General features: G+C 26.0%; 2 protein-coding genes across 3 annotated transcripts in view; one reads left to right on the forward strand and one right to left on the reverse strand.

The window, feature by feature from the left end:
- The window catches only part of LOC103580462 (beta-1,4-N-acetylgalactosaminyltransferase bre-4), a 61,747-nt gene extending 41,088 nt beyond the window's left edge, over positions 1-20,659 (forward strand). For both annotated transcript variants that reach the window (XM_053740560.1, XM_014442518.2), the window contains exons 3-7: positions 13,483-13,736; positions 14,773-15,009; positions 18,150-18,333; positions 18,939-19,157; positions 20,019-20,659. In XM_053740560.1, coding sequence (XP_053596535.1) covers positions 13,483-13,736; positions 14,773-15,009; positions 18,150-18,333; positions 18,939-19,157; positions 20,019-20,157 — 1,033 coding nt within the window. In that variant the 3' untranslated portion in view covers positions 20,158-20,659. The remainder of the gene's footprint in view (positions 1-13,482; positions 13,737-14,772; positions 15,010-18,149; positions 18,334-18,938; positions 19,158-20,018) is intronic.
- Positions 1-25,659, reverse strand: part of LOC103580479 (uncharacterized) — a 101,374-nt gene that overhangs the window by 68,901 nt on the left and 6,814 nt on the right. The window contains exons 4-5 of the mRNA XM_053740449.1: positions 25,332-25,625; positions 24,216-24,489 (exon numbers count right to left, since the gene is read on the reverse strand). Of these exons, the coding sequence (XP_053596424.1) occupies positions 24,238-24,489; positions 25,332-25,625 (546 nt within the window). The 3' untranslated portion in view covers positions 24,216-24,237. The remainder of the gene's footprint in view (positions 1-24,215; positions 24,490-25,331; positions 25,626-25,659) is intronic.

The raw sequence follows: 25,659 nt of genomic DNA on the forward strand, positions 1-25,659 counted from the left end.
CTGAGAGCGTTAACTATTACTTTCGGGTATTTTGAGTTAAATATGAGCTATTAATTAGGAAAATCATTTAAATAAATTTTTTTTATTACTCGGGTGTGCTGCACACCAGTATTGAGTTCTGAAAATAACTTGATTTTTTAATATTAATGATAACTCCATTGGAGATAAAAATAATAGCAATAGATTAATCAATATTTAATCAACTTTATTGTAGAGTAGACTTTAAAAATTTATAATTCATTTTTGTTTGAGTATTATTGTTTATTTTAATCCAGCCTTTACTAAACAAGTTCAAAGTAGTCTAGAAGCCAAGTCACCACAGTTTACTTTTTTTTTGTATTTATTTAAAAGATGTCAGTTTTATGGATCTCTAAAAAAAATAATAATTTTGTTGCCTTGTAGTTTAAAAGATACAATTAATCAAAGTCGCGCGACAAATTCACGGGTTCTTGTAGGGTTGCTATCAAATTTAACCGTAAGCTGACGATTTGTAATAAAAATCCCACAGTTTAACTGTAGAAAAAAACTTTCCATAAATAGTATACTGTCTAATAAATTTACTAGCTAAATTAAATAATAATTAGCCACGCGGTTATTTTTAAATTTATTTTTTAATATTTTAATCCGATGTCTGTCTTATCTTCAGGCGGACATTTGTTCTCAAATATAAATTTTATCGATCAGTTTTAGTAAAAAATATTTTAAATATTTATAATTATCAAGTTTTTAATTTTTATACAGTCATTCAAAATTTCTAAGTCATCATTCACTAACTCTACTATAATTTACTGCAGTTTCAAAATTAAACATTTTTTTAATCTTCGCAACTTCTAGAATATCTCAAAAATATTAATTTCGATTAATGTTAAAATTTTTTTTGAAAAAAAAATAATAAATAAACAGATCAATTATTCATCAATTATACAAACATATAAATTTAATAGTATCGTATAAAAACTTTTAAACTTTTCAGAAGATAAAAAAAATTCGATAAATACAAAAACTATTAAAAACATAAAATTCAATAATATTTCTACAAAGTAGTAGTGCCCAGTATTTGTCAGACACCATCCTTCTATTCACTTCCTGGCATCATCAATATATAACTAAACCCGAACTCAAGATTTCTTTACAAACTCACTTGAAATTCTCTTAACATCCTTTCCAAGTTACCTCTAACGTCGTTGAGACTCAGATGAAAAAGTTATCGTACGTGAATGAAGTTACGAATTCGTCAAAAAGTATAAAAATATAAATATATAAATAAATCACCCTCTTGCCTCCTACCCACAAATAAAAAAATTAACTATGTGTTATGTAGACAACAACGTAGACTTGCGCGGTGTGTTCATCACACCGGAAGGAGGCATCGATCCGCGTGATCCAATTATATGAAATTCTATTACAGCACCGTTGGATGTCCGGCGTGCCAACGAAATCCATCGTGACCGTTTTTTCTCAACATTCCTCATCACTTTTGTTACACTAACGACAAATTTCATCATTCAGCGAAAATAAATGCAAATTTAGCGATCGCAATGTGCAACAAAAAGTTGTTAATTCAATAGATAAATAAAAAAAAAAAATACTAAAGGACGTTAAACATGGAGTAAAGTATAAAATGATGAATTAGTTAAATACTGAAAAAAGTTTAAAACAATTGTAGTGAAAAAAATAAATGGAAGTATGCACTTAGAGTTTGAAATAACAAAAGTCTCGTCGGACAAAATGCCATTAGTTATCGCGGGTATCGCTCTCATGTATGTCGGCGACAATATCCTCTTGGGAGAGGCGTAACCTGTGACGTTACACGCCCTCTCGAGAGTTACATTGTATATCTATATATATAAATATATGTATATCGAAAGATAGACTGTATTGGAAAACGACTAATCCCAACCATTGGGTCTGCACAGGTATTTTCGCCAATCGATAGGATTAATTGCTAATTAGTTTATCAGGAACTGATGAAATCAGTGATTATGTTAAAAAGCTTCATTAACTATTGCGCAAACGGTCATTTAAAGGAAAATATGCAAATTAGATACTCTCTGCACTAAAGAGATAAAATCATTGAGTTTTTATTTAATTGTTTGATTTCAGCATAGGGCTGGATAAAATCAGGCGCTACGAAAAAAAAATGTTCGTTTTATATCTTGATTATGCTGAATTGTTTACTTTTCAAAAATAGGAAATGAAATCGCGGTGATTACGGATTTTATTCAGATCTGAATTAATGAGTTTTGAAAAAATCACCGCATAAGGAGTAAATAGAGTTTTCAGCGGAGAGATTTCGGAAGGATCGATTCGGATTTTAATATGAAAATAAACTTCCCTTTGAAGTAAATTTCACTCCGGGGGCAGAAAATAAATAAACAATTCACTCCAGATTTAATTCGCGTTCACTCCGCAAATTTTTAAGCGTGCATAAAAAAAAAAAGTAAGAAAAATTTTAAATTGCATTATATAATTTTTTTTTTTTAATTAAAAAAATTTATTTACTCTTTACTTTATCTAGTTCGCGGTTTAATTAATCTGATGGCTACCCACCAAGCTTATGATAATGATAATTATTAATTTTGCAATCTGCATTATTAAGAGATCAGTGGATATTTAGTGTTAATTAAAGCTTCATTATAAATTAAATTTAAATATTTAGTATTGTGCAGAATTATTAAAATTTTTCCTTTTAATTTGTGTCGTCTATTGTAGTCACTGTTGTTGTCTTCGCCATTAGTAATACGAATAATTTAATTTACCCTTAATCCTATTTGAAACAAACTTCATTACGTCATCAATTCAAAGCGGCTATTTATTGTCTTAATAAACGTAACCAAAAACAAGTCATTTTGTACTTCTCTGTAAAATATTTATATATATATTTTTTTTTTTCATATTTGGAATTTAAATATTCAAAATTTTTAAATTATTTAAGCAAGTGCCAGATCAATTTATATCACGACGCACTGAAGTAAAATACAGTATTGCAAAAATATTTACATTGACGTCAGAATATAAGCAGCTTTTATGCGATATCAATTAATTGAATAATTACTTAAGAGCATAGTTATTATATAATTTACAACTGACAATTGCGAAAGCGATCTGCAGCTTGGAAATATATTTAATATTCATATTTAAGCGCATTATTAAGTGAAGACATTGTACACCTCGAACGCGAAGCGGAGATTTTCATTTCTCGGTAATACTATTTAAGTATACACTTTGAACTACATTACTTGCTCTCCAATTAGAGCTGTCTATCTTCAAGTATGTTTGATATTTAAACTCGATCTCTCGACTTAAATTATACTAATTTGCATCATTTTATTACGGTCAAAAGAAAAACTTGAAAAGTATATTTTAAGAACCGCGAAAATTTAAAATAAAAACAGAAAATGATGACTTATAAATTTTTAATTCCGCCGACGGACCTCAGATTAAAATATTTAATTAAGAAATTTTAAAAATACTCGTGTGGCTCATTATCATTAAATGCAATTAGTAAATGTATAAGACAGTATACTATCTAGTGGAAGGTTGTTTAATTTGAAATATTTCTGCTTAAAAAATAAAACATGGCAACGGTGGATCTACTTCTTCGAAAATGATTAAACTAGTTGAAACAACTTTGATTTTGGCATTTAGTTATTGAGAAGAAAAACAATTGTGGTTGCTACAATAGCAGCTGTAGTGGAGGTAACTACAAGTTGGGTAAAGAAATCCCAGCAGCAGCTTGGAATAAACTTAACCACACTTGTAGTAACACCAATTACAGTCATCAATGTTCACTACAATACTAAGTTGTCAGCACTATTTATGTAGTACCCTCTACTACATATTGTAGTACATGCACTACGATGTTTTACTGCAATATTGTTCTCTGAAAATGAATTAGTAAAATTCAATGCACAGAAAAAAAGAATTTTTCGTCCCAAGAAAATTTTTTTTTTTTTCAATTTCTCGTGCAAAAAAATTTTTTGAGGCTAGTAAAAATTTTTTACACAAAGAATTCTTTTATTTCGTGTGGAAATTAGTGAACATTCACTAGAAATCAGCTACATTTCAAAAAATTTGCGGAGCGAATTCGGAGCAGATGACTGTGCGCTTATTTAATCTTCTTGGAGTGAAATTAATTACTTTTTTTAAACAAAACCAAAATTTTAGAACATAATTTTCAAAATTAAAATTTTTCAAAACTCTATAGAACATGAATTTTATAAAACGAAAAAAAAAGATCAAATATTGTGACTTGAATCCTAAACTACTTGAAACCAAAACATTCAACCAAATTTATATATCTTGAGTCAAAAATTTATGTGGTTATGCATAAAAAAAAATATAGCGTATCTGTAAACTAAAGGTCGAATAAAGATTTATAAGCCAAAAATAAACAGATATATCTGGCAGACTCGATACTATAAATATATCTATTGTATATAAATCGACAGATATATATATAAATATTGGTTACAAACTCAAGGGCAACACTTGGATATCGAACTCCTGTGTCTCTACTGACACCGCAGACTAGCGCTTTCCGGCTTTACTGGTGTGCTATAGAATATATAGTGCACTTCAGTCTGCGGTATAATCTAGTATAGGTATCTGGATACATACAAGTGTGGGTAGGGTATGAAGGGTATGTGTAGACGATATTGCTTGGTCTCTACAAGTTATCAGTCGACCGACTGTTTACCCGAGACTTGCACACAGTGCGGCATTACCCCTTTTTGAGTCAGCAGCATTCGTATAAACCAGGAGTATCAGTAGTAGAAGCAGAAGTAGAAGTAGAAGTAGTAGTATAAGTAGCAGTAGCACTAGTAGTAGTAGTCGTCAGTAGTACTGCTACTATACTGTCGCACTAAAGCTCTATACCATATAACTGCGTTCATGCTATGCTGCCAACTAACTAGACAGCCTGCATGTATATATACAAAACTGTACTAATGACCTAGACTGCTGGTACTTTAAGACATGATACTTGTCTTCTATTCTCGTTTACTTTGAAATAATACTATGTGTAAATTACATTCACGTTTATTATTCTTTCCTTACTTCATTCGAAATGTGTAACTTTGCCTTGCATTACTTACTGTACAAATAATAAATCTTACTTATTCCTTTTAATTATATTTAACTTATTATTTTAATTTAATGCATAACTTTAGCTACAGCTTTTAAGCTGATTAACTTCTAAAGTATTCTGAGGATTTGTTTTACTTTTGTCTTTGCTAAAAGAAAGAAATGTCGCACCCGTAATTTCACTCATGAAGAATTAGATTCAGGGAAAAGAGCAGTAAGATGTGTTCTTCTGAATTTTTTTATGACAACAATAGGGGGCAAAATGGGTCTAGTAAGTACTTTTGATATTTTTCTGGGCAGTCCGTTTTACCTCTTTCTTGATATTAGATAATAATAGAATAATAAATTTTTGATATAGAGATCGGCAAAATCGGACACAGGTCGCTTTCTTTGGAAAAATTTTTTCACGTGTGCGCAGATGTCGATGCGCATTATTTTTGGGTTTGTTAAAATTTTTCTTTCACTGTATGTTAATTGGTGGAATTTTTTCGTCCATCAGAGCTTCAGTTTTGACCAAGATCACAGTCTGAGAAAATTCATAGAAATTTTAGATATTTGGGATCTGCGTCATCGGAATTTGTGAAGTAGAAATCTGATAAAATTTTTTAAGTACTTGCTCTTAAAACAAATAGTGTGAATCTAGATTTGCGCATACATGAAAATTTTTTTTCCAAAAAAAAGTGATCTCAAATTTTTGGTAAAAAATTTTCTTTAAATTCTCGATTTTGCGTGAAAATAAAAAAAAATTTTTGTTAATTGTAGTTGAAATTTAGTCTTTTAGAATACAAACAAAAAATAAACAATCCAATGCATTTAAATGAAAAAAGTGTATGATTTCCGAGCATCCCATTTTTCTGGGCTTTCCACTAAGAATTTTTTTATTACTTAAGTATAATTAAATTGTGTAAAATTTTGTAACACGAAGCTTGTCTGAATAATTTAAAGATAATTATGCAAAGTGCTTCATCTACATGACCTATAAAAAATTTTGCACTGGCTTATTTACAGATTTTATTTTATTTCAACAGCTTATTCAACTCTGCGACTTTATAATGAGACAAAAAATTTATAAATTTGAATATTTAAGTCTTTTAAGTGTTCAAAAACTAATAAACTCTTCTTAGGAGTCTCAGAGAAACACAGCGACTAACTTGTTCCCTTTTTTAAATCCTAGGAAGGTATTAAATAACAGATTTCGAAATTATGTCAAACTTCACTGAAATTTCAATTTCCAATATTTGGAAATTGCAATGCCAATATTTATAATTAACACTGATAATTTATCGTTAATTCAAATTGATAATTATAATAAATTATCATTTTACATTAATTGCAATAAAAAATTTGATTAAAACACTAACTAATTTAAGCAACAATAAAACAATCTATCAGTATCAGTAAAAGTTTATAAAATCGAATAGTAGTTAATAAAAAAAATCGATATTCAAATAATTTTTACGCTCCACGAACTTGATAAATTATTATCACGCTACATTCGATAACGTCTTGAAAGAAAATTGATCACCAAAATTTAATGTTAATTGTCAAAGCACTCAGTCCGTGACCGAAAGCTTCCGGGTTCGATCCCCTCTTCGAAACTATTCGCTTCAATTATTTTTCTTAATTTATTTAGAAACTTTTTGTGGATAATGTCTTTTATCTGATCTTATCAGTAGCAAAACTTTTATGCGTAAGAAATTAAAATTTGAATACTTAATTGAGGAAATTTGATAAAATAAAATGTAATTAATTTTTTATTTTGAAATGAAGTTTCAGTAGCTTCGATTTTGAAAAAAAAAAAAAAAAAAAAAAAAAAAAAAAAAAAAAATAATTATGTTGTTAATGAGTCTTATTATTCAAAGTAACTACCAATGATTTAAGATAAACAAACTTTAATTATTTAAAATAAATATAAAATTTGAAATTGAGGTGAAAATATTTGATATTAAATTTAAGGATTGAGAGCACGCCGACTGAGAATATTTTTCTTTTAAGAATTTAAATATTTCCTGGGTAGTATCAAGACGTCAAGATTATCCACGTCTATGTATTATATAGTTGGGCGTTACCCTCTGGCAGCGTCAAAGACATCAATGTACGAGTACATGCAGTATGTACTTATATACATTTTACTTCCTCGCGCCTCGAGCTCGTACACAAAATATTTTCAAGAACGTGCATACACGACATAAGATTTATATTTTTCCTAAAAGACGGTATCATAAATCCCAATATAAAAAAAATATTTTATATAAAAAAAAAAAAAAAAAGAAAAAAAAAAAAAAATTTATATTCATGATCGATGCTCTCGATATCTTCAGATATATTCATTATACATCTGATTCATCTATTCAAGCATCGGTAATTCAATGCTTGTGAAGAGTTTCATCTGATTAATGATTTTCTTAAATTTAATGAAAATAAATTTAATAACAACACCGGCTTTTTTCAAAATAAAAAAATAAAGAGCAAATAAATTGTTGAGCCGTAAATTATTATCTGATTTGCTATTTGAAGTATTGACAGTTAAATTTTATTTGAATTTTTTTTTTTTTTGCAATAATTGTGTAAACGACCTTTCTATGATTATAATATTTGTTTAATGAACAAACAATTAAAGGTGAAATTGTTTGCCGCGAGTATATACTGAATTATAAACATATATATAATATATAGATATAGATATATTGTATATGTAACTGCGCTTTACAAATACCTACGGCAAACAATTTCAGCTTTGTGATAATTAGAGATTGTGAATATTGAGTAATGTTGAAATCAATTAAGTGTAATATGGAAATAAATAATAATAACAATTATTGAAAATTTATTCTGATTTGAGCGATGGGGACAAAAGATTTTAATCCACACCCTAATCGCAAAGCGTTGACTTTTCTCTATTGACAAATTAAAAATATACTACACGCACTTTTAATTTTGAAAATGGTGTTAAATTATAGTTAATTACTTTAAGAATTATTTTTAAAAAGTTTCGACTACCCACATATTTTTTGAATAATTTTTTGTATGTTAACTCTTAAATTGCTGGGTAAAGTATATTTTTTACAAATATGATAAAATTATTATTTTTATTTTTCTTAAGACCCATTTTGATCAAAGAAAAAAATTTTTATACTGTTGATTTCAATAAGAAACTAGAGGGAAAATAAATTTATAATTTGAAAAAATATTCTGATAAAAAATAAAAATTTGAATAAGAATCTGTTTGGTTTTAAAATCGACTTTGTCATCGATGAGAGAAAAATAATGGAAAAAACTTATAAATTTTGATAAAAAAAAAGTTTATTATTTTTGTATATAGAAAAATATGACAAACTTATACATATTTAACTAAAATTTATTATTCATAATAGAAAAAAATTTAGTATCAATGATCATAAAAACCTCTTTGACAAAAATGGTATATAAAAAAAAAAAAAAAAAAAAAAAAATTGACCTAAAAATTGTAATCGTGACATGATGTCACGATAAAAAATAAATGATAAAAGCCCAAGGGTAAGAACTCGACAGTCAATTCTGGTAAAGTCACATAAAATATAAAACTCAAGGTAGACAAGGGACAAATCAAATAAAAACCTTTTCATATTTGTTATTGTTATTTTTTTTCCGTTTTTATATTTATTTGTCACTTCGATATAAATGAGCATACATAATCTATTAGTTTATTTCATTACACAAATGAATATAACTCGAGAATGAGGGTCATGCCGGATATAAATATTGACACACTCACAGCCAACCAAGAGATATTATCGCGTATTTCATCGACATTTCGGATATTACTACCAGATAAACCGGAAGTGATGGATAATAATCCAAGTTATTGGATTCATGTTAGAGAAACTGATAAATGTCTACTTTACATCATTTCAAATTGACATGTCCTCTTTATTTGCCAATAAATATTAAAATTATAATTCAAATCTCAATTTTTGAAATAATTAAATCTCATATTTATTTTATTATCAATATATTTATTATCACGATCGGGAAAATCATCATTTCTAATAAAGTTTAAAGTTTAATTTTTTAAAATTCAAAAATTTCATGACAAATATTTGGTCCAAACTGCCCCAAAATGTCTATATTGCTCTAATGTAAAATTAAAAAAAAAAAAAAATGGCACTATTGTTCATGTAATTCAAATTTATTAAAATTTTTAGGGATGTCCATTTTGCCCTCTCTGCATTTATACTTATATATGCATTAGTATATAAAATAAATAAAAATATATGTATGACTCAATAAATATTTTCATGGAAAAAAAAAAAAAAATTTGCATATAAACTTTAGCATAAATTTTTTATCGCGAAATCCCCCGAGGGATAGATGTCTAAATCCGTGACCTCGGAAAAAGAGACATTAAAAGAAACGCCTGGAGGATATTTCAAAGAACAAGAAAACCAATAGCATTCGACTCAACAATTTAATATAATTTATAATAAAATTTAAGTCTTCTCCGTTACTAAATTGTATCTGTCATGTCATTATTCTATCCCCAGTATAGTCATTGCGCCCTCAAGACAATTCTACCATCAGCATAATTTTGTTGTAAATTAATTTTATGCTGCATAAGCGCATTTATGTATATATTATAATAATATATATTATGATTAGATTTACAAATTATTAATTATAATTTATTTATTTTAAATATTTTTATTTATTTAATAATCGCAGCTTCAAATAATTTAATTGATAAAAAAAAAAAACTATAAATCATACTTTAATGTATACACATATATGTAAGAACAAACATTTCTCGGTGGTTATAATGTCATCACTTAGGTTACGACCTATTAAAATTTAAGTGGTGATTTATTAGCAGTACGTTGTAAAGTCGAGAAAAAATATTTATGGTAATTTTAATATTTTTTAAATTATATAATTGTTTTATTTTAAAAATAATTTTTTAAAATACGGTCTTTGAATTTTAGAGCAGTAAAAAAATCATTTAAAAGTTATGAGTTGAAAAATTTTTAATAAACTCTGTTCTAAAAAAAAATGACATAATGTCAGACAATTATAAACTTCTGAAGTAATTAAAGGTGATTTTACTTAATGTGAAAAATTAATTCGGTCCATTTGATTAATTGATAATTTAAAGTTTACTCAAAATTTTTTTTCACTTGATGTTAAAAAAAAATTCTATTAACTTTTTTTTTTTATTATTATTACAATGTCTTTTATTAAATTAAAATAATTAACAAGTATTAAGGCAAGTAATTTATCAATTAAACTTTTTAATTTCAGTTAAAAAAATTTTTTTTTTTTTTAATTTATAAATTGGCGCGATATTATTCATTATTATTTTTATTATTCAATTCAAGTCAATAATGCGATTAAAAAAAAATTAAACTCCTAAAACCACAAAAAAATTTCTGCAGGCAAAACCCAAAGCCTGACTCTAGACCATAGCGTTAAAAGTATTAAAAATTGTTTGAAAAACTTTGAATTTATAATTAAAAAATAGTTTAACATTTTATTGGATTTTTAATCTGACACCGCGATGTCAGTAATTTATTGTTTATCTATGTATATATTTTTTTATAGCCTGCTGGTGTTACTGTCACTTGTCTATTTCTTTTTAATCGCGCACTATTCAATATTAAACTCGCGAAGCGGATTCAGGAAAATGGGATGGAAAAATCTGAAAATATTTACTCGCGATGTCTGTCTATCAATTTATACTAGTCTAGCATCCGCAGATATTGAACCAATTCTATGGATGACGTCACATATTTATAACCACTACAGAATAATATGCGAGACTATTTTGTATTGGGATTGGAAGAGAAGAGGATTTGTACGACGAAAAAAATTTATTAATTAAATTTTGATTGCCTTCGAATAACGACTTAGTGATTGATGTATTGAAATAAGGAAGAAGGGTAAATTGGGCCTCTTAAGAAAAAATAGGTTATATGTAATATCAATGTAAGCCCATTTTGCCCCCAGAGGCTTATTTTGTTCCAATCCTTTGTACTTGAAAACTCTATTTTTGAAAAATAGTAGTGACTTTGATAATTACGTAGTATTAATTAGCTGATAAATACCAAAATATATGAAGCACTAATAGTATTATGAAAAAAAATGAGAATTTCATTTCTTCATTCATTTAAATACTCATATTTGTTTCACAATAGTTACTGCAAATAGAAAAGGAGAGCATTGGAAAAAAATTTGATATTAATAAATATATATATAAATAATTTATTTGTCAATGAGTCAACTCGAGTTGACCCTGTGTAAGTAACTCGAGCTCGTTTAAAAATATGTTGAGTTTTTTTTTTTTTTTTTTTTTTTAAGAACTTAAGTGGATATTTTAGCATCTAGGCCGTCTGCAAACTATACGTACAAATACGAAAATTACTTTAATATTTTTTTTTTAGCCGGCCAATCTTACCCCGGTAACTCAAAGTTAGCCAGATTTACTGTTAATAAATATTAAAATTTTAAATAATGATTTTAATTAAATTGAATCATGTAAAAGTAATTATTGCGCATGAACTCCCAAAAAACCAGAAAAACTATACTGAAAAAAGAGATTTCTCGGCGCAATAATTTTTTCTCGTCCCTAAAGAATTTCGTTTTCAATTCATGATGGAAAAAAATTTTTGCGGCAAAAAATCCTTTTTTTCTGTGGAAAAATAAAAAAGCTTAAAATTTTTCAATTATTTTTCAATCGAGAAATAAAATATAATTGTCAATATATATGACAATATAAATTTCGGGTATTCAATATAATATAATAGTTATGTGTACTGTGTATTGGACATAGTCACATAACAATCACTGGTTTATAGCTAAATAGCTATATAGAACAGAAGGAAACCTATATTGGCAGTAATACTCCCGAGGGGCATCGGCACGCGTGCATTGCACGGTTTCCCGAATGAATGCACTTGGAATCAACATTTCGCTTACGATATTGTGTGTGCACACCAGTGTATATAATATATAGTTTTAGTTTGTGCAGCCTAGTGCACGTGCGTATGTGGTTTTACGGGCAGTTGGTACCGTGCCATAATAACGAGCCCACCGGACGTGTCACCGCAAAATTAGCTGGACGATCAGGGTTTTAGTTTAGCCAGCTGATGCTCAATGCCAATGAGTTTGCGATCTTTTTTACTAATCAGGTCACGTTCGTTAATTTTTTAATTTCTACTTTACTCAACACTTTGTATTTTTTTTCTCTATGAAACAAATTAAAAAAAAAAAAATTACATGCATTTTTTTTAACTCTAATTAATTCATTTATATAAACTCAGGTATATTTTTTTACTTAAAATTTTTTTAATTTCAATTTTATTAAAAATTTTAAGCTGACATTTTACCCTCGTTACTAAAAGTGACAAAAATTTTAAAGAAGAAATTTAAAAAAAATTAGAATAGAAGTATAAATAATATGAAAAATGAAATAATAAAAATACGGATGAAAGAAAACAACAAAAATTAAAATTTCACTCAGCGGCGCTTCGAGTAAAAAACTGAAAATATTTTTAAAAATTCTGTAAGAATTACAGTTTCATATAAGTTGAAAATTGTATTAAAATTTTAGTCAAAAGTACATACACCCGTGTACAAAAAATCGTTGAAAACTGAAAAAAAGTTGACACTGACGAACTTTTTTCAAACGATTTTTGAATTTTTGAAAATACAAAGAAGAAAACAGTTAACTGCATACTATAAATGAACATGTTTAGACTCTTCTGTAAACTTTTTTCAGTTATCTATTAACAATGACAAATTTTATAATTTTTTTCAGTGCAACATACGGCTAGAAAAGGTCCAGAATTCAATTTTAAAAAATTATTATTTGAAACTGTAATTGTTACAAATTTTTTTAAGTATTTAGTTGGAATTTTTGTTGTTTTTTTTTTTCCATGTAAATTTAAGAACTGGCAGAAGTTGAATTAAGAAAAAAAATTACAAATTCAGTAAATGTTATTTCTTCCTTGATGTAATTTATAAATAAATGAAAAAGTCATTAAATTAAAATCCAATATTCTAAATAAATTAACGAGGAAATAGTAAATTGCCGAGTTCGATAATTATCTTAAGTCACGATAAACTAATTATTGAGAGTATTCCTCACGTTCTATTTCCTGATAGACCCTATAGATAGAAACATTAGCCCAAAATAATACTATTCCGTGTGCAAGAGATATCATTTGAATAATTTTGTACTAGTGACTATTAATGCCGAACGCTTTGCCAAAATATTTGGATAAATTTAGAAGAGGTTAATTAACTAAATAATTATTAACAAAATTCCTATAAAATTATTATAATAATATATACTATTTAATTAAAAATAATTAGTGCGTAAATAATTAAAAATTTTTTTAAAGTTAATTTGTTTAATTGTTGTAGATATACCGAGCGCTCATTCAGAGGACATCCACGGGGTTTGATTATTTACGGTATCACTACAGGAGTACCAACTTATTCGGTTGAGACAAACACAAACTTCACTAAAGAAACAATGCAGACTGCTGTGGCACCTGAGGATGTCAGCAATGTCTCAAGAACGGAAACTAGTCCAACAAGAAATACAACTTATAATGGACCCAACGTCACTGACTCATCAGTTATAAAACAATGTCCTCTTATTCCACCAAATCTTGGTAAATAATTCACTTTTTTTTTATTTACACGACAAACAACAAATAATAAATAAATTTAAATGATAATAATAAATGAAATTCCCGTGTTAATAAAAATTTATGTAGAATTTTATATGAATGAAACTGAAGCTAGCGGTCGTAATAAGTAGCGGCCAGCAATTATTCGCGTGGCCGCTACTTGTTACGGCCGCTAGCTTCAGCTTCATTTTTATATAAGTGAAATTTGAGTCGAAAAAGAACATTTTTGAAACATATTTCTCTGAATGGAAATTTGATACATTTTACCCTGGTTCCGAAAAAGTTCAAAAAACTCTAATTTGTAGCTTAACTTTTCATTAACGTTTTTTTGATTCTTATAGAGGCTATTTGTTTATAATGAGAACTTTTTTTGGAACGAAGGTAAAATTTTTTCAAAATACGTTTTGAGAAATGTATATTAAAAACGTTTTTTTTTTTTTTTACTAAAAAAAATTACAAAAGTTCAAAATAAGTTCTAATCTGTATCAAGTTTAAAAGTTCCGCGTGTCAAACGTTTTTTGACTCTTTTTGAAACGAATTTTTTAAACACGGGTTCTTAAATCAATTTTTTAAATTTTATTTTAATCAAAAATTTTATCCTCTTGTGACAAAAAAAAAATTGTATACGAACGGGAGCACTCTAGGTGCGTAATTTACTATTTTGAAATAAGTTGAACTAGTCTTAATTTATTATTATCATGTCAATTAAATATTAATCACGTCAAAATATTAAAAAAAGGACTTATTTGATTATATATTTACAAAGTAATAATACACGATAAAAAATTAATAATTAACGGGTCATTAAATTCAAGTGATGATTTAAAAAATGTAAAATAAAAATTGCTAAAATATCTCAAGCAGTTACAACATAATGGACTTTGATATCGACCAGTCATTTCGCGGTATCATAATTAATGAAAAAAAAAAACAACCCATGTTTAATCACCGAAAACAATGTTTGTCTGCGATAAAAAAAAAAAACACAACAAATAAATAACAATATATTTATTTACAGCCGGTCCCCTAGTTGTCAATAAGAATCCTCCAGAACTGTCAGTTATCGAAATGAAATTGACAGACGTAAAACCAGGAGGCAAAGGTTCACCAGAAAATTGTAAGCCCCGATACAAAGTTGCCATAATAATTCCATATCGAGACAGGCCTCAGCATCTTCAAACGCTCTTATATAATCTTCATCCCATGCTGCTTAAACAGCAAATCGACTATCAAATATTCATCGTTGAGCAAGAAGGTATTCATCATTTATTTATATTTCTAATTCCATCTATAATTCAAAAATCTCTCTACCTATTGTTGAATAATTCACATATATATTTTCACAATACCGTAAGATAATATCAAATTGAATTAAAAAAAATAACAATAATAATAAATTTAAAATGAAGACTACTTTTAAATAAACTTGAAATAATTTCTTATTTATGACTTAATCAATTTGTTCGTTCAAATGTAAAAAAATAATCATAAATAATTATAAAATTAATCAGTACGATATATGTTAAACATGTTTAATAATTTATGAAAAAATTTATTACTGTCATAAAAATATAAATATCATCAAAATTGATTATAATTATTTATGACCACGATAATGCAAAACTTGTTAACCGATAATTAGGTTAGAGTTCATTACTGAATATCAATAAATACTAACCATGTAAGCATATATATATTTATATATATATAAGTATATATGGTCAATATTATCTAAAATTATAAAAGGAAAACTAAAAGTATAATAATAATTTTGCTGATCTAATAGCTTGTGGTTATATGCTTATACATTTCACAAAGTTTATATATATACATATATGATGTATATATATGAACAAATATGTCTACTAATTTAACTCTATTCTGATGTAATATTTTTAACGTAGATAATACGTATTTCAAACATGTGAGAAAAGTTATTATGATAACGGTCTGTTTACTTTTCTTATCAACTTTACAACCGGGCTAAAGAAAAATTATTCTTTTATAGATCAATTCTTTTATTTTTGAATGAAAAAAGTTAATTAATATTTTCAAAATTAAATATAGCTTTTTCCGGGTTTATATTTTTTATTTAATTCTTTTGATTCGCTGTCAGGTGGACTTCAATGTCAACAATATAATTAAATCGTAAATTTTTCATCCGTAATAATTTCAATTTTATTTTAAGTTTTTTGATGCAGAAAAAGGATAAGGCAGGTGCTGGTGTATAGCAAAAAAAAAAAAAAAGAGTATAAAAGCATTGTATGGAACAGAGTAAAATTATAAATAAAAATACGAATGCAGGTTAATCTTGTAAAGTGTTCGTTGGTGTGTAATAAGTTAATGGAAGTTGAATTTAATTTTAAATATTAATAGAGAAAGATAACAAAAATTTTAAATTAGGGAACTGTTTTATTAAAAAATTATATTTTAGAATAAATTTTGCACTGTAAAAATTTGCGGAGTGAATGCAGAGTGAATGACTTTTTATTTATTTAATAAATAGTAAGGGGAGTTTTGGAAAATAATAATTATAAAAAAAATTAAAATATATAGTGAGCTTAGGTCTTTGATATTTTGACATATATATTTACGCAAATAATAACGAGCTCCCTGTTCATATATTTATGCGAAATGATTTTTAATAATTATAAGCAGCTGATAATAAAATTTCGATAAATATAATTCCTCTGAGTCATAAACTGACGTATCTTACATCAACCATATCACGAGATAACATTTCATATTGTACCGAAATATTAAATATTTCCATGAAAACTACGTCACTCTATTAAATAATTAATTATTTTCATTATATATTAAATATACGAAATTATAATTTAGTGAGTTACTAAAATATTTTATAAATCAAAAACATGATATTTTAAGTTTAATTATTAATATCTGAATCAATTATTTGTTTAAATAATTAAATTTATAATTAACAGCTGTTTCTACTAAACGTAAATTTGGTTTATTTAAACTCTGGACCAGTTAATGCGGATTAAAATAAAATCGCGCCACTCTAAAATTACCGCCCATGAGAAAATTTCTACTCACTCCCGCATGCGAAGCAATTTTTTTTTAACTCCAGAACTCCGGTAAAATTTAAAATTTTATAATTTTGAAATTATTTATTAATGAAAAAAATTTTAATGAATTAATAAAAAAAAAAAAAAAGTGCCTGGTATAAATGAAGAAAGACAAGTGTATCAAGCAGAGACGATAAGTAGCTGGTATACAGCTGAGTATGTAAAGTATGAGAGGAAAAGAATACTTGAAAACTAGAGATTCTGCGCTGAAGGCTTTTGCGTCTTGATTGAGACAGTTTATAAGTATACTCTATATGGATGTATTGTAAAAAATTCGCTCAAGTATTGAGCATGAATAGGAATAAAATTCGATTCAGCTTTATTGCGTGACCAGTATTCTCTTTTTTAATGAGCCCCAGTTTAATAGTTTTTAGTTAATGAAGTACGATTTCAATTAAGGTCTTTCAGAAACATTTTAGATTAATTATAAATGATAAATCATAATGTCAAGATTTACTGAAACTCATTTAAACTATTTTTCAGAAATAAACGTTCATAAAATTTAACTTTTTTCACGTAACGTAATTAAGAGAATTCTTCACAAAAAACAAAACTTTTTTTTAATTAATTTTTTTTACTTTCTAGTTTTTAATTCAAGCTAAAGTAATGCGAAAACACTAATTTCTTTTTTTTTAATGGCGTTTTCATTCATGAGGACATATTACAGTAATTTATCTTTCTGCATTACTAGAACTTTTTTTTTATTCACCATAAATGTTTACAAGCTTGTGAACAGAATTTTAAAAGTATAATGAATCAAAAACAAAATTTATTCTTAATTATTTAAAATATAAATTTTCTATTAATTAAATTAGATTTTAATTATTAATTGTTTATGATCAATAATTTAAAAAAAAAATTCAAATTATTTACTGACAGTAAAAAGAAGTTGAAATTTAAATTAATTACTCTATAAATTATTATTATGAGCAATAATTAATTATTTGTAACCCTGCTCTTAAATGTCAGAAATTAAAAACTAAATTTATCAACTTGAAAGTAAAAAAAAATCAATTTATGAAAAAGTACTTCGAAAACAAATCGCGGCAATAAAAATTTTTTAAGTAAAAGTATTAAAAAAAAACTGAATTTTTAATACAGGGCATTAGCAATGGATATTTTAGTGATCATTTATGCATTCATACAAATTTAATTTTTTTCAATACCTTTCGAAGTTACTTTAACTCACCCTCACTATACTATACATGTTTATATGTATGAGCCATGAATAATCTATGAATGGGTTTTCATAAAAAAAATGTAAGAAAAATCACTTAAATTTTATTTTATGTTACTGCATTAGGTAACGGACCATTCAACCGCGCAATGCTGATGAATGTAGGATACGTTGAAGCACTGAAAGAAAAAACATTTGATTGTTTTATCTTTCATGATGTTGATTTACTACCAGAAGATGATAGAAATCTTTATACTTGTCCAGAGCAACCACGACATATGTCAGTTGCAGTCGATAAATTTAAATATAGGTATGCTATTTATTTATTTTATTACCCTATTCAATCATTTCTTATGTACTGTGGTCTCACTAAAATATTTTTCTGACTGCAATAGAAGAAAATGGGTCATACGCGCCGTTAAAAATTTTTATAAATTTAAAATATAAGGGATAAATTTTCATAATTGATAATTTCGAAATCATGAAAATTTATTTTATTATGAAATAAAAAAAGTAAATTTTATTTATAAAAAAAATTTAGTTCAATTTTTTTCAGAAAAATCTATTTTACCAAACATTCAAAATTTTTTTTTTATATAACGAGATAATAAAAATAAAGTAAAATTATGGCCCATTTTCTCCCACATTATAATTTTTTTTAATACAGCTGACTTGTATCAATATCGAATACTTATCGGAAGACCAAATAAAAGTAGAACTATTGAAAAAAATATCATTTAAATTTTTTCCTTAGGAGACCCATTTTACCCCCCTGCTCTCTTTCCTTTTTTAAGAATAGAAAATTTATTTATTATTGAATATTTAATTATTTCCGGTGGAATGATTGAGTACGAATTATTAATTGCCATCAAATATACTAATAAGTCACTGATAATATATGAAATAAAATTATAGATTACCATATGCGGATTTATTTGGTGGAGTATCAGCAATGTCTCGGGGTCAATTCCGGCTGGTAAATGGTTTCAGTAATATGTTTTGGGGGTGGGGTGGCGAAGATGACGATATGGCGAATCGTATAAAGGCCAAAGGGCTTCATATATCACGATATCCACCTAATATCGCGCGCTACAAGATGCTGTCACACAGGAAAGAAAAAGCCAATCCACGAAGGTAATTTACAACTTTTATATTTTTTTTCCATAAATTCCTGTCATTGTTTTATTAAATTTTTTGTTTTATTAACGGAACTCTGGTGTGGAAATCCAACCAGTTGATTTATAAATAATTTCAATGAATAAAATATTTCTATAAAATATGTATCTGAAGATCGGAATATTTTTCGCGCAACGAAAAAAAAAATTTACTGGATGACTAGATTTCTGAAATGTTTCGCATATAGATGCCGGTATGTCAGCTGAAAATCTTAGCCCACCCCAACCACCGAAGCTACCCCTTAAGCAGTCAAATTACATGAATTTTTTTCATTTTTGTTGCGCTCTTCAAAAACGTTTCAATCTTCAGTTGCATAATTTTACTATACATGTAAAATAGTATTGTACAGTAAAAAAAACGGTGTTAAAACGGACTTAACACCACAATAGCAGGGACTTTATCAGTTTTTTTACAGAACCGTCCCATATTATTGCTCAATTATAAAAATTCTATAGTAAGATAAAAGACTGTCTCATAAATTTCAAAAATAAAAAATCAAAAAATTTAATAAGGCCGCCAACTATTCCTGGACAAAATATCATAGTTAAATATTAATAAATGTCTAGACAAAACACCCTAAATAAATTAATTTAAGGGAGTACATACTATATATTCCACATATTTTATATACTTATATATTTTAAATGTATGATATTTTATCAAGAATATTTTTTCCGGTCAATAGTTACAGGACCATTTGATTGTACTAATTAAGCTCTCCCTCTTATTAATTATTAATTAATTTATGACAGTAAATTTTTAACGAACAATAAATTTGTTTCTTTATCTATTTATTAATGAATAAATTATATTTTTCAGATACGAATATTTGAAGACAGGTAAAAAAAGGTTTGCAACAGATGGACTGACGAATTTAAAATACAACTTAATTGATAAGAAAAAGTATAAACTTTATACTTGGTTACTTGTTAAATTGACGCCCCCTCAGCCCAGCTGATGGCTACCATGGTTTGGTTGAAGTTTTATTCAGCCAACAGATAAAACTTCAAATCCAAATAAAGTGAACAAACTTAAAGTAAAAACAAGAACAACAAATAGTAACAAAAAAAAAAAATACAAGGAAATAAATAATTAAAGACAAAAGACTTGATTTAAAGTTAAATATTAATGAATTTAAAATTTATGAATGAAAGTGAATGGTGTTATTAAGCCGCGTTATAATCTGAGATCCCATATTTTTTTATTGCTTCCTTTAAAAGTTATCACGTTAATTAGTATAACGACTTAGGAAATGTAAAAAAAGGTATAAAATGAGATGATAATTTTTAAACGTGCCAAATAAAAAATAATAATTAAACAGTGTCTTAATATTTGGAAAAAAGTTAAAATAGGAAACTGTGGTAATTTAATTATTGTATTGATAATAAAATTAGCGCGTATTATTTTGTTATATATTTTTATTTTTTATTTTCCGTATATAGTGATAGTATTATTAAGTGATATATATTTAGATATAAATATATTTTTTATTGATTATGATTATTATTATTATGTAATATTTATTATCACTTATGTAAGATAAAATTTTTAGAAGTTTTTTTTTATATTTATTTTTTTTTGTTCAATTATTTAATTTAATTGAAGAATAAAATAAAACACTGGACAATTTAATTGAATAATAAAAGACTTGGTGCGTGTTTATTCCGAGAAATATTGAACTGTTGAGTAAATTAATAATTCTATTATTTAGTCACTCTATTGTACTCTACGATAAGCTTTTCATAAATTTTATTGAAATTACTCGCGATGTCAAAAGAACTCTTTACAAATTTTTTTAATATAGTCTAGAAGCCGCAAAGATTTAAAAAATGTTTAATTTTAAAAAGACACGGTAATAAGAGCCGCTGAAAAATTAGTTTTCTGAAAAATTATAGTAGAGTTAGTGAATGATGACTTAGAAATTTTGAATGACTGTATAAAAATTCAAAACTTGATAATTATAAATATTGAAAATATTTTTTACTAAAACTGATCGATGAAATTTATATTTAAGAACAAATGTCAGCCTGAAGATAAGACAGACATCGGATTAAAATATTAAAAAATAAATTTAAAAATAACCGCGTGGCTAATTATTATTTAATTTAGCTAGTAAATTTATTAGACAGCATACTATCTATGAAAAGTTTTTTTCTACAGTTGAACTGTGGGATTTTTGTTACAAATCGTCAGCTTACGGTTAAATTTGATAGCAACCCTACAAGAACCCGTGAATTTGTCGCGCGACTTTGATTAATTGTATCTTTTAAACTACAAGGCAACAAAATTATTATTTTTTTTAGAGATCCATAAAACTGACATCTTTTAAATAAATACAAAAAAAAAGTCAACTGTGGTGACTTGGCTTCTAGACTACTTTGAACTTGTTTAGTAAAGACTGGATTAAAATAAACAATAATACTCAAACAAAAATGAATTATAAATTTTTAAAGTCTACTCTAAAATAAAGTTGATTAAATATTGATTAATCTATTGCTATTATTTTTATCTCCAATAGAGCTATCATTAATATTAAAGAATCAAGTTATTTCCAGAACTTAATACTGGTGTGCAGCACACCCGAGTAATAAAAAAAAATCTATTTAAATAATTTTCCTAATTAATAGCTCATATTTAACTCAAAAAACCCGAAAGTAATAGTTAACGCTCTCAGAATTTCAATATTCAGTTTAAATAAAGAACCCGAGTATTTAAAATTAAGATAATACTGTAATAAAATACTGGTGTGCAAAAATTAAAGAGTGAGATATTCTGCACAAGCAGTCAGAGTTTGTAAATTTAATTAAATAATAATTGATTATTTAAATATCGAACAATTTTTAAAAATGAAGAAAATAAATAATGGAATTATTAATTTGCTAGTGTATTTATCTAATTAATAATTAAGATTAAATAAATATTAATTATTAAAGTAGCAGGATCTGATTTCCATAATGTAAATTCCTAGAGAGTTATGCTTATTTTTTTACAATCAAGTATTTGTTTATAAAAAAAAATAATAATAATAATAAATAAATATTGAAGTTCATTAAATAATTAATTCCAATAAAAGGCCCGATGATCTCTAGTGTGTTATCTGAACTAAATATACTTAAAAAAATGATAAATATATACCACTAGCTATCTTCTGATCATTGTCTAGTTGACGTAATAAAATAAAACGCTCAATAAGCGAATTGAAACTTAATAATTAATAATAATGATAAAGATTTTTTTTCTCTGTATAAATTGAATCATTCGAATCATATCATATGTATGATAATCATTACCATTTATAAATATATATTATTATTATTAAATAATATAATTAATAAATTGCATGATACTTAATTAACAAAAAAAAATAATTTAATTAGAAAAAAAATGAATAATGAACAAAATGTCAACTAGTAAGTCGAGGGCTGTGAAAATGATTAAAATTAACGACTAAATCGCGATTAAGAACAAAAAAAAATAATAATCGAAAATGAGATGATTGGATAAATAAAATTCAAAAATTTGCTGAATCTAAAAGCTGATGATAAAAAGATATGAGTAAGAATGTAGCAGACATCAGAAAATTTTAAAATTATGAATAAATAAGTAAACAAGTAAAATTTATAAAAAATGCAGTTATTAATTTCAAAATTTTGTAAGTGCGCATTTTTTTGAAATTTTATTTTGTTCATTATTTACTTTATTTATTAAAAATTTCAAATTTGTCTGATGTCTGTTACTTTTGTACTCATAAGAACATCGGCTTTGAATTTTTTTGAAAATTAATTATAGAAAAATAAATTTTCAATTGAACAAATAAATTAGTTGTAAAATAATTGTTTGTTGAAATTATTATAAATAAATATGAATGCAGGTGTTCATTCATTGAGTGTGATTATTATATATTGTAATTATTATCCATAAACAATTGATGTTTTTTTAAGTCTCTTGTAATATATTTACTTATTGTATGATTTTGATAGTAGGATTTAAACAGAATGATTTAAATGTGAAGTTTGTTACACGAGAACACTAAAAAAAATTATTTACGTTCGTTAATTAATTAATTAACAGTTAATTAATGTTCAAAAATTAAATGTAGTTTTTTTCTCTTGTGTTTTCTATAAATAAAAATTTATAACCGGTAATAAATTATATGCATTAAATTTTGTTTTAAATAAAATGAAAAAATTATCTTTCAATTTTGGCGCTTAATTTGAATAGGTGGTAAATTAAATTTCTTTTTATCATATTTACAATTTATTGGAAGTCGATTGATAAATGAAAATTTCGAGGATTAAAAAAAATGAGAAATTTTATAAATATATATGTTGCGGTCCATGATATTTATGTAATTTAACAACAAATAAATAATTAGTTGTCATACTTTGAAATTGAAAAAAAAAAAGTTATTGTCTTCCAGAAAATAAAAAATAATTTTTTTCTCGGGTAACAAAATCACAAGATAAAATGAAAACTGTCCATCAGTTAAGACAGATAGTGATTAAATTATAAATACCATAAGGCACTAGATATTTGCTAAGCATTTATAAAATAAATAAAAGTATTTAAAAATAAGTGAATAAGTAAAATGGTAATAATTTATGATACTGAAGTTAGCTGACGTCTAATGATTTTAGGATTTTTTTTTTCAAACAATAAATTATAAAAAAAAAAATATATGAAAAAATTTAACTTGAAGTTATTTAAAATTTCTACACGTGCATTTTTTTTTTGTAGTTTATTTATGGAAAAAAAAAAATAAAAAAATTTACTGTGTCTGCTAACTTCAGGATCATAATAATTTATAGTTTGAGTTGGTCAGCTATTAAAAAAAAAAAAAAATAAAATAACTGTAGGAATAACGAATCTTTGTTCATTTGTACAGCTTTCGAAAATTATGTACGAACATGAGTGTGATAATAAAAAAAAAAACAAACGAGCACGAGAAAAATTTCAGTCGACAAAACGTGTAATAAAAAAATAAAAAAAATGGTTAAAAAAAAAATAAAAACTCACATTGTCTGCATTACACTTGATTTTATTTTCTCTCCTCCATCACTTTCCGCACGACGCTGTTCAGATTTTTGTTGGTGAATTTATTTGTAGACTCGAGTAACTTGATAATGAAGTCATGATGGATGAGACGATGAGCCAACACGAATTTAGGATTCACTTTAATATTACACTGCACTTCACTACTAACCACTTGTAAATTTTCATTTAATGACATCTCTGTACTAATATTCACTTGTTCGATAACTTTTTTTGGTAATAATTTAACTAAAACCTCCTGAAAATTATAAATTACGTTTATTAGACACTGAGAGAATGACGCCGGTTTGAAAACGCGGTAAATTCTGTCCAGTTACAAAGGATTGAAATCTAAAATGGCTGCAGTGGCGTCATGCGCTGGCGTTATGCGCTAGCGGTATGTGCTTGGCGTCGGTTCGTCACGCATGCGTATAAGTTCTAGCGCATGCGTAAACAAATGCGCGCTTTGATTCAAATTTAAAAATTCAAAATGGCCTCTTTCATAGAATTGCGGGTAGAAAATCAAGTTATTGACATTTTATTTTATTTGATTATTTACTTACAAGTTACTTTATTAAAATTACTTAAGAAAATGCGTCGGAAAATTTATTTCTTATTAAAATTAAATGTAATTAATAGATTACAATGTCTAAAATATTTGTTACAGTGAAAATAATTGTGAGTTTTATCGTTTTACTTTTAAAATTTTTTAATAATTATGAAAAAAACGAAATTATGACTTGATTTTTTATTTAAATGTCAAAAAAAAAATATTTGAATAAATAATGTTTGATAGTTTAACAAAAAACTTTTGATTTTAAATTTATGACTATTTTTTAATATCTTTAAACAAATATATACACTAATTGATATAAATTGGCAATGACACTTAAATTTAAAATTTAATTAATCAAATTTTCGCTTAAATTTAATCAGAAAATAAAAAAATATGCAACTGTCCTCTTATGCTCGTTTCCCTTTTATGTATTTACATAAATTTACATTTAATTATATTTTTAATTAAATTATAGCCTTCTAAAAATGATTATCAAAAAAAATCTTTAAAAAAAAAATAATAAATAAATAAAAAACAATAATTACCTCACAGAAATTTATTGATATCCAATAAATCACTTTACGAGTACTCGTTCTTCTAGCACGATGACCACCAGCATTAAAATATATAACGTTATGATTCTGATAATCATAAAAATCTTCATTATTAATGAAAAGCAGATCGATGTCATCTTTATAAGTCATCACTTGCATATCGTCATCCTCATACGGCTCATTATCATCATACTTTATATTAGCAGTCTCACTAATTTTAATAGCCGATTCATCGCAGTAATCAATGACTTCATCAATCAATTGGCCAACGCATCTTCTACACATCTACGAAATTTATAATTAATTTTTATTGAGCATC

Source organism: Microplitis demolitor, chromosome 7 (assembly GCF_026212275.2).
Source record: "Microplitis demolitor isolate Queensland-Clemson2020A chromosome 7, iyMicDemo2.1a, whole genome shotgun sequence".
NCBI classification, from domain to species: Eukaryota; Metazoa; Arthropoda; class Insecta; order Hymenoptera; family Braconidae; genus Microplitis; species Microplitis demolitor.